Source organism: Pseudoliparis swirei, chromosome 21, assembly GCF_029220125.1.
Source record: "Pseudoliparis swirei isolate HS2019 ecotype Mariana Trench chromosome 21, NWPU_hadal_v1, whole genome shotgun sequence".
Lineage (NCBI taxonomy): Eukaryota > Metazoa > Chordata > Actinopteri > Perciformes > Liparidae > Pseudoliparis > Pseudoliparis swirei.
Window position 1 is genome coordinate 6821870 of NC_079408.1, and position 17600 is coordinate 6839469.

Here is a 17600-nt window from a genome sequence, read left to right on the forward strand (position 1 = left end):
TTAAAATTTGTTTTTCACAAGACGGCTACAATATCGCAATAATATTAAACAATATTACAACTTTTTTTTTAAACAATATAATCCTTTTGATGTCCAACAAACTGTATTCCGCTGCTGTGAAGACAATAATCCCAAATTAAAAGTATTTTCTGATAATTCAATTGGAATAGAAAATGTTTTATTTGTGTCATGACAATAATAATCCTCTCCCAATAATGAGTTATCCCCTACTGTATGGTAGTACATTTATTAATTCAAGTATGCAGTCCTGAGTGCACTTTGTGGGACACATCCTTGTGCCTGTATAACTACAAAAACAGCATTATCTATATATTATGTATCTTGATGTCCAGCTGCCGTCACATGTCCATCATAGCGGTTTTCCATTTTGTTATCGGAAAAAAACCGGTATCTTTATATTGAACTATTATTCCGCAAAAAAGAATAAAAACACATCAATAAAGCACACACACACAAAGAGCAGAAAACATAATCACACAAAGAAGTTTTAATTTGTGCCGACTGTCACATGGTCACTCAAAGATAATGTATTCTCAGAGCATCTCGAGGCGCACGCCCACATGCACTGTATCTGCTCAAAATGAGTGTTCTTCATCTTTATCCATTTAAATTAGGAGCATTCCTCCCTCATTTCTCTCCCTTTCTGCTAAACTCCCTCATCTCATCCTTGCTTTGCGAGATTTAGGAGCTCCCCGCATTCAACCTTATCGTTCTCAAATTCAATTAGCTTCAACTCTGTGGTTCAATTTTCTGCCTGAGCCATGGCAATATCTCTCGGATTGTATCTTCACTACCTCCAGCTCTCTCATCAAGCAAGGTAAAAGAACTATAATTGAAACCACTTTTAATTGAAGCGACATTTCCACCCGTTACCGACACCGCCTCATCTCAAGGCCGCTGCGTATCGTTCCTCTGAGAAAAACAATCTGTTCATTCCACGAGACGGCTCACTCCAAATCTGGGAGCTCCATGTGTGGATTGTGTCAGATTAATTAAGTCTTCACGCGCACATTTAAAATCTTTGAATTATAGAAAATATTATGGACTCAGTAACATATTATTTTGAAAAATTAAATTAAATGGATGTCATATATATCACATGTAAGAACCTGAATTAAGTGTTTTTATAAAACCATACATCAATATATACATTTAGCTCCCCGTGAGTAGACAGTGTGTGGGTACGGAAAGTATTCAGACCCCTTTAAATGTTTCACACTTTGTTTCATTGGAGCCATTTGCTAAAATCCAAAAAGTTCATTTTATTTCTTATTAATGAACACTCAGCTCCCCATCTTGACAGAAAAAAACAGAAATGTAGAATTTATTTCAAATTCATTAAAAAAGAAAAACTGAAATATCACATGGTCACAAGTAGTCAGACTTTTTGATTTTAGCAAATGGCTGCAATGAAACAAAGAGTGAACATTTTAAAGGGGAGTGAATACTTTCTGTTCCCACTGTACATACAGTGATATGACCAATTTGTAATTTATATTATGCCATGTTCTCTCATGTAACTATGTCTAGCTGAGGCCATTGTGAGAATTATTTCCAATATTTTAATTCGTAATAAAACTAAAACATTTTTTTAATTTTCTTTATTATTTTTGATAGAATTATCTTGTCACTTTTAATTTAGAATTTTGACAACGAAAGCTCCTTCTTTTCTCGGGCGGAGGTAGTAGCGACTCCGCCCACGTCACATTCGATTGGATGCGTGTAACGCCCCCGATGAGTCATCTGAAATATTGTTCACGTTTTCACATCGAGAGAAAAGCAAGATATAGAAATATTTTGTACATACTTTTAAATATATTGAAAAATATAAATTTTTCCCCCGACATGTTGGCCTGATGAAGACATGTGTATTCCCTGAGACCCCAAGGATGAAGAGCCATGTCATCGGGAGCCGGGTGACATAACGCTTGGGTGTCGTTAGGGAGCAACATCTGTAAACTGGCTTTGAATCTGACGCGGACAATGTGTCTGCCAATAGCAGAATCATAAATACATGGAACCTGACAGAATGTAATCAACAAACTGCAAGGAAACGAGACACACACACACAGGTTGACAGAATGTAAATAAGCCAGTGGCTTGATGCTGCATCGGTTGTAACAAGAGTCTCTGTGAGCCTTCTAAACAGCCCCTCTGGGCCCCTCAAGCTGGACTCTGTTAGGATGGGACTGTGATGTCTGTGGGGGCGGCGGTTGAGAAGTCTGGCCTGTGCCGATTGGCTAAGTCCCCAGCGAAGGGATGCGACATGACAGAGTGCTCAATTAGCCATCTGGTCGCCCACGGCAACGGTCACAAAGTGGTCCCCGACAAGCAGCGGACAGTGGGGTAATCAGTGCCGTTCGCTCCGCACACGCATGTGCGCGCACACACAGACACACACACACACACACACACACACAGTGAAGCCGCACACAGTAAATTGTAACACAAATGGCTTACACAAGGCAAGCACAGACAAAATGAACAAGTCAGCTAAAGACAATCCACATGGTGACAGACATAAAACTCATTTATACATTGAGCTCTTTAGCCAGAGGCCTCATAAGCCATCCACTCACACACTCCACCAGGGGAACACCTCTGTGATGGAGACTAAGACAAAAAAAACACTCACCCGCTGCCTGTGACCTTGTGACCCCTCTAATAGCCCAGTGTACAACGTGTGCATAGGTTAAAAATACATGAACGTCAACAAGCACTGAAGAAAGAGTCAGACCACTGCAACCGCGTGGCATGGCGTGCGTTCATCTTTTTATTATTTGGAATGACGTCAACAGTGAGAGCGATGCTGGTTGAGCACAAGTAAAGTTGCACGTGCGATTTCCAAGATTTCAAATGACACGCGTCGACATATTTAATATTTCCTCAGCAATTCAAGTGATTTGTTTATATTCTAATATTTTATACTCAAGTTCAGATTCATGATGATTTTATATTTAATATTTTTATATTTAATTTAATTTTAGTCATTAGTATTGTATTGTGTATGCATATATGTTGTATATATATGCATATATATATTTTATTTTATATTTTACTTTGTATACTTCTTGTATATATCTTTCACTTGTATACATCTATATCTTTCATCCCTGTTTTTTATATTTTATATTTTATTTTTTATTCCCGGGTGTTTAGTTTATTGGTGCTGCTACTGCTACGACAAATTTCCCCTTGGGGATTAATAAAGTATTTATCTATCTATCTATCTATCTATGATGCGACCGCTGACGAGTAAACTCCATCGCTCTGTCGTTATTACACAGTCACGGCACCTTCATTTCATCATAGAAGCTTCGGTGTGAAGCACTAATCAAATACGTTATGATATCAGCTGACTGGGGTTGGTCGGTGTGTAGCTGGCTCAGAGGGACCCGGCATGTGGCGCATGGCGCTCCGTTGGCAACGCTCCCCACCTGCAGCCTCTAAGAACCAATTACCAACGCGTCCCTCCAGTCGGGCGGGGACCAGTGGCCCCGACGCGGAGAGTCGCATGTCTAAGGACTGAAACTTCTTCTCCGAGTTAACAAACTATTCGTCGGCCAAAACCCAAACCCGTCCTCCGGGTCGTCCATTAGCTCCACAAACTGGGATGTGACGGCAACACTGGCAACCCCATCAGTCGACTCGGCGCCCGTTCACCTCCTTTGGGTTTTTACAATGCTCATTTTGTTGTCGGGAGAGAATTTACAACGAGAGTTTCGGTTCATCAGTCGACGCTTTTGTCAAGAATGACTTTCAATTCAGTGCAAAGGCGTCGCGGATCCTCTGGTTATAGGGGGAGTGTGTGTGTGTGTGTGTGTGGGGGGGAGATTGGTCTCCTTATTGAGCCGAGTTAGCATTCAAAAAGTGTCCGCGGCGTTCCGTCACAGCTCGGTTAGACATGAGGCCGTGCCAAAATAGATCGGCGTGATACGTGTTTGACGTCGGGAGGACGTTCATTTAATATTTCAGCTTAAACACTCCCGAAACTATTTTCATTTAAGCCCTGAATTACACATTTTAACTATGTGAAGCTTCTCAAGTAATATATATGGAAATACACCGGGACGTGAAAATTGATGAAGGAGCTTTAAAGATATACAAGAAACCACCTCGGTGGAAGCGTCGGACGATAAGGGAGAGATCCATCATGGAAGCTGCCCTCGGGAGGGCCCCGGAATGCGAGCAGACGCGATGCCTCGGAGAGCTGCCATCGGCTTTATTCGAATCCAATCTGGGATGGGGATATGGAAATGAACATGCTCCTGCAGCGTCCCTCGGTGCTTCTGGGGGCGAGCAGGTGTGGGCGGGACGAGCGGGTCCGCCGAGGCCCACCTGCACGCACCGAGGCGCTAATGAAGACGCGATGCTCTGCCGTCGGAGGACGTCCTAAAGCCGGAGCCACGAGTGAGCCGCTGTGTGTGTGTGTGTGTGTGGAGGGGAGGAGGTTCTGGGAGGTGTAGCCTGACAGCTTTGTTTTCATACGCCACATATCCAGGGGAAATGAAGGGGCTTTCTCTATTTTCATCTCGACAAATTGGGAGCACGATTCACGCTGCGAGGACACGCCGCCGCCGCCGCGATTTTTTTCCCCTCACGCGAGGAGACGCCGCGATTTCAGATGCGAAGAGAGCGAGAGAGAGAGAGAGAGGGAGGGAGAGCTGTTCGGTCTGCCGATTGTTTATCACCATCTTATCATCTCAAGTCTCCCCGCCGAGGGAGAGTGAATTTGGGGAAAGAACTATGTTTGCTGCCATTTCATCCAATATAGTTTCTGCTTTACAGCACAATGTGGTGGTTCAGTGAAGGCCTGAAGTGCACCCTAGTTGTGGATGTGTGCTTTATGAGATGAAATTCGTTTTCGTTTTTAAAAAGGGAGAAAGCGAAGCACAGAGCCACAGCAGGAATGCGTACAATGCCGCGGCAGCAGACATTGCTGCAAAAGAAATCAGATACTTCCATCGGTCCCGATGTTACCTTGGTGTGCCGAACTTCAACTGTAACCCGAGGCTGAGGTCTTTGAAACACTCGGTCGTGTCCTTGATATCGGCGGCTTTGTTACTCCTTTTATTCTCCTCTCCATCTTCTCTGTGTTCGACACCGAGCTATACAGCAGGGAGGGTGTGATTTGGGTTTTGAATGGTTCCCAGTCTCTGGCAGACACAACCCGCTGAAAAAAGTTACATTTTTTGTTTAATCTAAGTCTTTTTTTCTCTTTTCTTTTTTCCCCCCCCTGCAAACTCCAAGCAAAAAAAAAAACAAAGAGACAACGCTTCCTTCCCACGGCTTTGTGTCGATGTGACAGTGTGTCCGGCGGTCGGGGGAAAAACGTCAAATAGGGAATTTGGACAGGGTTTTGTGTGGCGCCGTAATCTTTTCGGCACGACATAAACCCACCGTGTTTTCAGAAATTGTATTTATTTTCGTAGAAAAGACGCCGGCGGCACACACCGTCACATATAGAGCGGTGTTGGAAAAAGAAAAAGAAAAACACGCACACGCGTTCGATCATTGTGAATTGAGTCAGTCAATACTCCACCGTGCCTCGTGTTATATATGCCGTGACAAAAGGAACTTCATGTCTCTGTGGAGTGACGGAAAGTTTCAGCCTCTTCGGGGAACAGAACACTGCCCACCGACAAAGAATGCAAATGATTTGGCATTTGTTTCCTAAACTTCCTAAGCTTTTGGACGAGCGCCGTCGGACGCTACGTTTGACTATCGGACATGTCGTCTGACGTGATGGTGGCGGAGTCGGCTCCTGCTCTGTGGAGAGGAGGTGAAGAAGTGAACGGAGCCTGGGTGTTATTACTTCATTTAAAGAAGGCGCGGCGTAACCCTCGGCTCCACAAGTTAAAACTAGAACGGGCACTCGGTAGAACGCATACCTTCGCATATCACAAGATTGGGCATTGAATCATGAACATTTTGGCATTAGTTGCATGCCAATTGGATACAAATTGACCGTGCTATGTTAAAAAGAAGATGTTGACCTTTTCATGACCTTGACCTTTGACCCGATCGATCCCAAAATCGAATCAAATGGTCCCCGGATAATAACCAATCATCCCACCAAATTTCATGCGATCCAAGAAGATGTTGACCTTTTCATGACCTTGACCTTTGACCCGATCGATCCCAAAATCTAATTAAATGGTCCCCGGATAATAACCAATCATCCCACCAAATTTCATGCGATTCGGTCTAATACTTTTTGAGTTATGCGAGTAACACGCATACAAATAAATAAATACACGGCGATCAAAACATAACCTTCCGCATTTTCAATGCGAAGGTAACTATAGGCTGTCTGTTTGCCATAAACTGAGCCCGTCTTGTCTGACTGCTACGAACAGGCCCTCCTCCCTCTGCCATCAACAGGCCGTGAATCACATCAGCAGGAGGAGGAAGATGATGAGGAGGAGGAGGAGGACGACGACGACAAAGGACAGGGTGGAGGACTGACGTCCTCTTCATGCTTTGTAAACTTCACTCTGTATTTTAATGTCGGGAGTATCATCTATTTTATTGACATTCAAGACTTAGTTTCACTCCGTGTCTCTGCCGTCGTCAACATCGCCGTCGCTGCCACATAAACGACATTTAGCCTCGTTACATAAAACATATTCGATGTACGGAAATGAACAGCTCTTATTTCACACTTCACCATCTGTTTTATTTTCATTTTATTGTCTTCGCCAAAGACATCTTCCTAAAAGGTGGCGAATGTTCCCTTGCATGGAAAACAAGACGCCATCTTTCATGGCGCATGCGTGTCACTTTAAGCAGCAGCTTCCTCGTGGTCGGTGCAGCGAGTTCAGACTAAACATGACGGACTGACTGTTGACCCTGGAGGTGAGATCTCCATCGAGGGCTCCGGGTCGCCTCCCTGGTCCGGGTCCTTTCTGCCTGCAGTAGTTGGGTCTGCTCAGTTGAACATCCATTTCTATCGGACCAGTCTCGTTAGCTCCACATCTCTCTGTGTTTTTAACGATGGTGCCCGACAACTTCCCGACAAATAATGAGCCAGTGTGCTCCACATTTCCGACGGACAAGAAGACACGCGTGAATGTGTGTTTGTGTCCGTCTGTCTGTGTGTATCTGAGCACACCTCCAGGTAATGGCCGTCACCAAGGCAACCAGGTGACCCAAGCTAGCAATTAGGAGTCCCGAACAGGCGAGTGTGCACAGATGCAGCGCATACATTATGTTAAATACAGACCCGGAGAACTCTCCTCTCCTCCCCCTCCCCCCCCACGACCACAGCCAATAACCTCTGTCGATCCTTTTAATCCAATACGTTCTCATCATCAGCCCCGTGTGCAACCGCACAAACAAACCCAGCCGTCACGAGACAGCACATCCGGTGGCGGGAACATGAGGTGGGTTTTACAAAGGAGAGTTGGGGGAAAAGAGGAGAGAGAGAGAGAGAGTAAAAAGAAGCTGCAAGAGACTTTTTTTTTACTTCTAACTTGCTGGCTTCAAATTTGTGGGTATTTCTGCCTTCATTCTCTATTCATAGCGGTGGAAAAACAACAGAAACCTCCCACTGTGCTTTTATAAATGTGGCGGCACAGCGGCCAGGAAGAGTTCTAAACATCACTGGCTTGTTAAAGTATAAAGACAATGGGTCGACTATGTGGCGCCGACGGCTGTAAAAGTCCGACTCGCACACGTCGTTTAAAAAGGCCTTTTCGTTGATTCATGTGAACGTGTCGGCTCCTTTCTCTGGTCAGTCCAGCAGAATTCTGGAGTTATTCTGTTCCACAGCTGCTTTCTGTGGTCTAGCATCTCACCTGGCCTCAACACTGGAAAAGGATTCTACCTGGAGCTCTTGTTCTCTCGTATGTACAGTTGTGTTGGGATGCATTTACTGACGTCAAAGAGACAAAACAAACCGTAAGAAGTTGATCAAACGGTGCATTCTGATTTCAAACTTGAAGGAATCATTCTACTCTGAATGTTAAAGGCCACACTCATCAGAGGATGCCAACTTCTTGGCGGGGACATGCAGCATCACTCACTCGCGTGATGTATGTAAGCATTAAGTGCGTATTTGAAACCATTTCGCAGAATAATTTGGTTATTGGTGATTAGCTGGAGAAATGTCAGCAGCTGTGAGAGTTAAAAAACAAATCAAGGAGTTGGCATACATCTGATATAACCTGGTTGTGGCTGACAAAATAAGTGAGAAAAAATGTAGAGCCCCACGCTTTCACACTAAATTTCCAGCAGTAAACGTTGTCATGGTAAACTGCAATGGGGGGGGGGGGGGGGGTGACCCGACTGCGGTTGCTTACCGGAGAGTTTGTTCTGGTGCAGGAACTCCATCTGTAGCTTCTGTCCGGCGCGTTGGGCCAGGAGGTACGGGGTGGAGGAGGCCGGATCCCCAGTGGCGCACATCACATCTGCCCCGCTGAACACCAGCTGCATGGTCTGCAGCACGTCAGGCAGCACCACAGCTGCACACAGGGCCTGCACACACACACACACACACACACAGAAGACAGCATTAAATAACACTGTGCCTTCGCTCTGTCTTTGGGTCCCATGAGGCCACCACCATTCATACAATTCTTAAATAACGTATACGTAGGATATGACTGTAGTTCTTCATTTAGACATATTTCTAACTGGAATGCCGAGGGCTTATTTTTATTGGTCGTGAATCTTACTCGTGTAAGTCCACCCGTCACTTAAGGCGTATTCGTGCGATCGACTAATAAAAGAATGAATAAGTGCAGTCACAGCTCACTGCATTTCTAAGTAGCTTTTAAAAAATGTCACATCCCAGACAATGAACGAGTAGAAATGTGAGCATTGTTCTCACGCGGTCGTGGAGGAGATGCCAGGTTGATAGAGGACAAAGAGTCTATAAAGTGGCATCAGGAAAAACCACATAAACTTTAGAATTGAGTTCCGCCCGCTGATCTCAAAAGAGAAGTTAAAATAAGATCAAATTGTAATACTCCCCGTGGGGAATCGTTAAATCTCTAATCCCGGTGGGGGGAAAAAAGGAATACAGCAAATAAGAACAGGACAAATGGGCCATATTAAATATAATGAAAGTAAGAGTTTCAAATTGGAAGAGGAGAAACGTGGGAATAGAGGCATAAAATGAAATGAGTTAACAACAGAAGAGCATACTGAGGCAAAAAAGGAATTCATGGAGCGAAAACATCGAGGGTTTAAGATATGTTCAATATGACACTGGCAAACAAGACAATGCAATAGAAAACACATAACCAATAGGACAATTTAAAAAGACATTATGGGTGTGAATAGGCCCACAATGCACTGTAATAGTTTCCAACATTGTCAGTTGAAAAAATGTTAAGAATGTTTATAGTCAGAAAATGTCTCAAAAATATTCATATATAAACCGAGCGAGTGCTTTTGTCCTCAACGCCAGCTTTGAGAAAACTACTCAGTCGAGTGTGATGGGAGCCGACTGAAAACGGATGTTTCAGCCCTCGCCTTTCCAGTAATTCCCCCCCGAAAAAACAACTTGGACCGTAAGTCGTATTTTAAACTTCAAAAGCACTTTCATAAAATGAGGGGAACTAGCTTGTTATATATATTTTAAGAAAATTCTGACTCGAGATATTTTCGATGTCTCCTCTCAGAGCCAAGGAAGGCATTAAAACAACTGGTTCCACAGGGTTTAGGGTACTCTAAGTGACAAATAAACTCACCTAGTTGTGTAAAATAGTTTGTTAAAAAAGTAATTTGCGGACCGGATTATGGGTCACACCTTTGTGCCATCTGATCCCGAATCTACTGAATATTCAAAGTGGAGGAAGCCTGGGAGAAGCAGAGTTGAAGGGCAACCGCTGTGATAGGCTGAGACACATGTCAATCAAAGATATATCTGAAACACACCTATACATGTCGTGTGTGCAGACAAGCTTTGTTAAAACTCTTCCCTGTTTCACAAAGCGTGAAAGCCAAGCGACGTTGAAGAGTCTGACGGAGGGAAAAAAGTTGCTCTCCCTCCGTCTTGTCTCTTCCCATCAGTCCAGTCAATTGACGCGACATTGTGCACGATGACCCACGACAAAATGGATCAACGGAGGAGTCGAGTGGCAAATGGTGAGATTTCAACGAGCAACCCCTCTATTCATCGGACCCGGAGCGAGTCGGGAAGCGGCATCGATCTGCCACGAACGAGCGAGATCCGTCTGAAAGTGAGACGCAGGAAAGGCTGCGCATATAGATGTACACACGAACACACACACACACACACAGCACCTGTCAATATAACGTGCTCTCATACACAAAGGGCCTTCCATGCACACAGATTTATCCATTACCATCCATGCTCATTGTATATATAGTTATATATAACTATATGTATATAAATATAGATGGAGAGATATAATTATATATATAAATATAGATGGATAGAAAGATAGATATGCATATATATATATGTATATATAGATATATACACACGTATATATACATATATACACATACATACATATATATATACATACATACATATGTATATATACACATACACATATAAACATATATATATACACATATATATATATATCTACAGACATATGTATGTATATATATACACACACATATATATATATATATATACACACACACATATGAATATATATACATACATATACACATATATATATATAAAGCGACTTCGGGGTGTCTTGAGAAGCGCTATATAAAATAAATTATTATTTTTAATATTATAATATATATATATATATATATACACACACACACACATCTATATATATATGATTGGTTTAGTCGCTTACTGTCTTTTTCTCATCCACACTTACTCACACAATACAGGGTCAGCTTATGTCCCAAGCAACCTGGCCTTCTTCTGTATCATCTCTGGAAATGACCTTCCGAGTCATAGCAATTACTGCAGCCACTAGAGGGTTTATGCGTGTCTGCCAGTGTAATGATATAAGAAGGTCCTTTGACACCCCCCTCTCTAGGTCATGTGGCCTGCAGAGACTGTGTGGAGGTCACCGGGATATGAGCTTCTAATGGGGAATATGGGACTGAGGAACAGAGAGGATAAAGAGAGGGCACGAAATGGAGAAACCGGATGACGGGCGGGAAAACATCTCAACAGAACAAGCACGCACGGTTGGGATGATGGACGAGGCATATTGCTGCAGTCGGGGATAAATTCCTTCACTACCTTTTAATTACATTTTATTACTCGATGGACACTTTAAAACGTCAATTGACTCTCTGTGTCGAGTGAGTTTCGTGACCCCTGCGCCCGTAAAAATGGTTGAAATGCCATCACGTGATTTCAGAATGGCATGAATGTCAGTGAGGAAATTGCTCGTATTATTGTCTTTGTTGCCGAGACGACTCCCAGAGGAATAGGTTTTATACAGCTTTTATTCTTTCATATTCATACTCGTGTCATGGTAAGTAAGTGTGACACAAAACTGGAACAATGTGTCCAATGAGATAAGACTCAGTGTCCTCGTTCATGTTTAAAATACTTTTCTTGGTGTTCAGTGAATGAACTTCTTTGAAATGTTAGCACACACACACACATCTGCTGAGTCACGGTGTGGGTGTGTGTGTGTGTGTGTGTGTGATGGTTCTACGACACGTTGATCTCGATCAGATCTGTTGAGCCCATTTATGGCGTAGACGGAGAGAAAGCACACAGAACAACCCACTTCCACCTTTTCTCTCTCTCTCACTCTCACTCACACAAACATATATATATATATATATATACACACACACAGACACATGCTCGCACACACCTCTCCATTGCCCAAACCCTTTTAGGCAGCCACACACTCTCTGTGGCTGTCACACTTCATCTCCTGCAGCAACAACAAAAACTCACACTAACAGCACATTCACACATCCTTAGTGGTGCAGCACACATGTTCACACGCATGTACACATCACACACTCCCAAATACACACACACACACACTCGCAAAAGGCCAGCAAAGCCGCAATAAAACCAACCCAAGCGTTCCTGTTGTGGATCCTAATCCACTTTTCCACTTTGCTTGCCGGTATATATCTTGCTTACCCTCTCTCTCTCCCCCCTCTCTCTCTCTCCATCCCTCTATTTCTACATGATAGAACAATACACGGGGGCTGATCCGCGCAAATGCTGACGCCGGTGGAAACGTCGCCGTTTGGAGGCTCGGTGCTTTTAAGACCTTCTCTTTTAGAGGGAAGCCAACAAAAAAACAAAAACGGCGCCTTTCTTTCTCTCTTTTTTTTTTCTGCAGCAATAAAACCGTCAACCACAAAGTGGAAGAGAAGGCCTCGGCGTCAACCCGCTCGCACCGATCGATCGGACTTGCGCGGCGCTGTTTTACTGATGGTCAAAAGGTCCGAAAGATATAGACGAGTACAGGACGAGTTGGATTTGGCGAATGGGGTGTGCCGGAGATATGAAAAGATACCTCCGATGTCAGAAACAGACTTCTCGATGTTTTACTTTTCCACACGTTGCGGCGTCGGAGAGCATGCCACTGCATCACCATCTCCAGGTTCCGTTGTCAAGATGATAGTAGAGCTGAGGTATATCACTTTTTTTTGCTCCGAGACGGCGAGCCGAGAAGTGTTAACGCGACACGGAGAGACAGAATGACATGCTGTTGTGTAGAGACGATCGATAACACACGGCTGTTTAGTTTAATAAAAGAACAAAGACGTCTTTAAGAAAAGGGACCTTAAATTACTTCTGCTGTAATCTGGCGCTATAGAAAAAATTACAGGGGGACGGGCGGAGATTTTTTTTTTTTTTACTCAAAATTGTCTGGGAGCCATATGCCGTCACCTGAAGAGCCATATATGGCTCGCGAGCCATAGGTTCCCGACCCCTGATCTATGGGCGTTATCGATATTGCCATATTTTGAGAACTGGAGACGAGAAAAAAAAGGAGGACGAAAGGGAAGCCGCGGCTTTGACGACAACATCACGACACATTAGTGTTTCCACCACGACGGACACGCTGCCACACGCGTCCCAGACCACCTCAGCAAGTGGTTTGAGTCTTGGTGTCGTTTATGAGACAAGACTCAAAGATGCAGGCCAAGAGACACAAACCACAGCTTTAATGTCACGGGGACAACTTGTCAAGGCAGTGAGGGGGTTCGGAAGCTGTAGATCTAGTGCACTAGCAGGAGTACTTGTACCACATCTGCATACAGTGTACTGTAGTAGTGGACAAGCAAACAGAAAATACATCAGCAGAATATGTGCTAAATACCTGAACATATTCCCTCTTCTAATTTCGTTACGGTCGAATTTGAGTCTTTTGAATGAAGCATCTGTACTCAGGCTCTGTATCTGTACCTGGTTGAGCTCCTCCAGGTCATGGAAGCCCTCCAGCGCCCTCCGGTACTTCCTCTCCCTGTACTTCCTGCGGATGAACGTGGCGCGCTGCTCCACCGAAGCCCCGCTGTGGACTTCCTCCTCCAAGGGAAGATTGGCAGCCCAGAAGCTGTTTGCATTCTTGTTCCCCACCTCCAGGAAGAGCTGAGGGGTTGAGGAATATAGAAAGAGGACAGGTACAGGTGAGAATCACGTGGAGACGCTATTCGAAAAGGCTTCATGTAAACATCTGGCCGAGCCATGAAGAGTTCGTCTCGGCAACAAACACATTTTTACTTACGTTTATGAATCCTTTGAAGTTCAGCACTGACTTCCATATCAAGTGAGAACCTAATTTCCTCGCACTGATAAGAAAATCAATATGTACCTCCACCAGCTCGTTGCTCCAGATGCTGCTGTCCAACTTCAGGCTCCGCACTTTTGAAATACTCAGGCCGAGGGAGCGATGTTGCCCTGGTTGCACAGGAAGACACACACACACATGTGCTCACACACACAAACCCAAGTTCATACGACCCGTGGGTTTATGAAGCCTTTCTCAATTTGATATATTCTACAAATGCACGGCAGTCAGGCTACCCTTTTAGTTCCTGTAAAGTTCACGTGCTCATATATGGACGTAAAAGTCTCCACATAAACTCTAAAAAAACGGCAGTTACAAGACGGAGAAGCAGAGCTGGAGCGGAAGCACGTTCTCTCACTCACGGCAGACATGTTGAGTCCCCTCAGCGCGGCGAATTGGAAATGAAAGCACAGAACGAGCGCCATTAATTGCTAATGAATCATGAGTAATTCATTGTGTTTGTGGGTCGGCCTGTTTATTTGGCTGAACGCGAGGCTTCGAGGGTCGCTCGTGGCCGAAGACGGAGCACACATGCATAATACACGAGGAGGAAGAACACCGTATGTGTGAATGCAAATTATTGTAGTGTGTAAAGGCGGATAATTTTAGACTTAGCATAAGCTCATCACCGTGTCCTACGCTCAAGTCGAGCAGCTGTGAACGAGAATGCTGGGCCTTGAAAAAAAGACGGCTTGACACAGATCTGCGGAGCCCAGATGCCAGACATCATTGACATATCTGTATTTTTTTATTATACTGAAAAAGAAGAAATAATAGAATTTTCTTTTGATTGCCGTGACCCTGACATGTCTACACGAGCAGACCTTAACATGAATCGACTGGTCTGATTGCGTTCCTGATTGGATCGGCTCGTTTCAACAGATTCAATAGCTGGTCAATTATTTTAAAACACACATTTGGGGGTTATTAAAAGATTAGATCTCACTTAGAATAATAATGTAACGCTCTGGTCCATGCTGGTCGGTTCACAGCAATACTGTTACAGTTAAGCTCTGAGACTACAGATAGTAAACATTCCCCAAGGATGTTCTTTAATCTTTTGTGGGAAAAGTTCACTTAAAAGTGTCAAGTGTGTGGATGCAAGGGTCGGCTGATATGTTAACATTTTCCAACCAGTCGCCCTCAACAATCTGCGATATCAATTCTATTACATGATCTTCACATGCAGAGTTTAGGGTCTAGTTCTCATATATGACTGATTAATTGACTTCACCAATTGATAGGAAAGGGACCACTACAGAAGCCACAGGCTGAGTGTCCAGAGAGCTTTTCACCGTCAGAAAAGCACTGGCTTAAAAAGCACTTATAAAAAATTCCAATTTCATTTATTGTCACTGCCCCCGTTTTGTCATCAGAAATAAGTGCAAATAAGTGACGAGAACATGCGTTATATGGCCGAACCCCAACTGCCAGCTCCAAGTCACACACGCTTGGATTTTACAGGTACATTTTTGTATTGTCCATCAAGTCATTATTTCGAGAACCAGCAATCCAGCGGATGAATTAGTGTGCTCGTCTACTCCCATTGAAGAGAGAGGAAGGATCACGTCGCATCTCGGTGACCACATGAGTCCAGCTTGACACGGTGAGCTCTTCACATGTGAATAGCCTGTTGTAAATGTCTTCATCTTCCTGATGGAACCAAAAACAACGCCAGACGGGTATCCCCAGGACAGCGGCTGCCACGGGAAGAGACCGCGCGCCGCACTCGGGTTCTCACCTCCCAATTAAAGACTTTCTCCGTGACAGTTCGCGGAGCATTTTCCCAGCCGCGTGGCGTTCACCACTCAGCCGATGACGAGCCGGGAGGAAACGAAGCCAAACGAGGACTGCGTCTGAGCGTTACCATGGCGACCGTCTCCAGCAGACGAGTCTACGAGTTGCGTCCTGGTTTAGAGGAGTGCGTCGCAATACGATGTGGTAAAGTGGAAGGTCTCAATATTTGGGGTGATGTGATTGCATTTCAGGTTCTTTCTGCTCATCCTTTTGTTTTTATGTCCCGCCGCTTAAAAGGTTTTAGTTTAGTGCTTCTGTTCTCATCATATACACTACCGTTCAAAAGTTTGGGGTCATCCAGACAATTTCGTGTCTTCCATGAAAACTCACTTTTATTTATCAAATGAATTGAACATTGAATAGAACATATAGTCAAGACATTGACAAGGTTAGAAATAATGATTAATATTTGAAGTATTAATTTTGTTCTTCAAACTTCAAGCTCAAAGGAAGGCCAGTTGTATAGCTTATATCACCAGCATAACTGTTTTCAGCTGTGCTAGCATAATTGCACAAGGGTTTTCTAATCAGATATTAGTCTTCTAAGGCGATTAGCAAACACAATGTACCATTAGAACACTGGAGTGATAGTTGATGGAAATGGGCCTGAATATTCATTTACCACATTAACAATGTATAGAGTGTAGATTAATTTAATGTTATCTTTATTGAAAAAAGTGCTTTTTTTTTAAAAAAAAGACATTTCTAAAGACCCCCAAAACTGTGACGGGAGTATATATATGTATATGCCCTGCCCAGCATCGAATAGCAGATGGACAAAGCCTGGAAAAGTGTGCATTCAGCAGCTTAACGGATATTTCCCGCAGGTGGAGACCAAAACGAAGGTAAAAAGAGAGTGGATTGATTGCGTGGCCAAAAACACGAATATTGCTCTAGACTTGAGGCCTGTGAACTTAATGAGGTGATAATGTTGCATTTAAATCAAAAAGCGCTGCAACCCAAGTGGCCGACAAAAAGAAAATGCGGTTTTAAAACTCACTAGTTTTCATTTTTTAGAAAAACAATACTGAGACTCTTTTACTGAGATGAAGTAGCTGATTATCAGCAGGAAGTGATTTCCCTGCAAAGGAGACACTGTAGCATCAGCAAACAACAACTCATATTCCCAGTAATGACATCTTCCCATTTGCATTCTCACTTTCTATCAGAATGAGGGGAAGAAATAAATGGGCCGAACGCGAAGGAGCAGAATACGAATTTGTGTCTCTTTAAGTAATCAAAAAAAACATCATAAAAAATATGAATGCCCGTGGAACGAACACTTTTTCCACTACAGGTTTGAATATGATCAGATTCATCTGAATGTTAATATTCATAAGAAGAAAAATGTCATGGAAAAATAATGGGCACAGCTTCAGAACTATGTAAAGACGGCATACGAAGCTGCTCGAGACCAGAGATTCGAGCTAAAGACCTTAAAAACTATATTCCGTCTTGGCATGAAAAGAGGAGAGCCGATCTGGAATCATTACTTCCATCCTCTTGTTCAGCATTTCTCTTTATTGTCCGTGACATGGGAGCGCTAATTAAAAGCACGAGCAGTCATTGGTATTCCAAATGGACCGTCGTCTAATTTAAGGAGAGCGCGGAGCGAGGGCAGCCTCTCTCTCTCGTTGCAGATATCGCCCGGCGTGTCGACAACATGTAATATTAAACACCCCTGCAAATGAAATCATTTAAGGGCGTTTGAAGAGGGGTGTTGGATATCCGATGCGTACCAATTATGTGGGCTTTGCAGAGGTGAGGTGAAGAATCGCATTAAAAAGTCGCGACGCCGGGAGAAATCGCAGGCCGAGAAAAAAGATCCGGGGGGAGGGGGAGGGGGGTTATAAGAGTGTGAAAAAAACAACAACTCCCAACCAGGTATCCCTCCACATCGGGCCTGGCCGCTGCTCCTTCTGTAATCATGTTGCGAGGGTCAAGAGGCAGTTTGGGATGGATCAAGTTCTTGCCCGTGGCTTAATCTTTGTTGTCATTTCATCTAAACCGTCCAGTATTGCCAAATAGATTAGAGAGTCCAGAGGCCAGATGCCAACT

The 17600-nt window shown here is 43.8% G+C and overlaps 1 protein-coding gene across 6 annotated transcripts in view; it reads right to left on the reverse strand.

Moving 5' to 3' along the window:
• Positions 1–17600, reverse strand: part of arap2 (ArfGAP with RhoGAP domain, ankyrin repeat and PH domain 2) — a 116627-nt gene that overhangs the window by 49981 nt on the left and 49046 nt on the right. For all 6 annotated transcript variants that reach the window (XR_008835237.1, XR_008835235.1, XR_008835236.1 and 3 more), the window contains exons 12-14: positions 13770–13855; positions 13364–13546; positions 8325–8499 (exon numbers count right to left, since the gene is read on the reverse strand). Coding sequence is in view for 1 of the 6 variants with exons in the window: in XM_056443226.1 (XP_056299201.1) it covers positions 8325–8499; positions 13364–13546; positions 13770–13855 (444 nt within the window). In the remaining 5 variants the exon portion in view is untranslated. The remainder of the gene's footprint in view (positions 1–8324; positions 8500–13363; positions 13547–13769; positions 13856–17600) is intronic.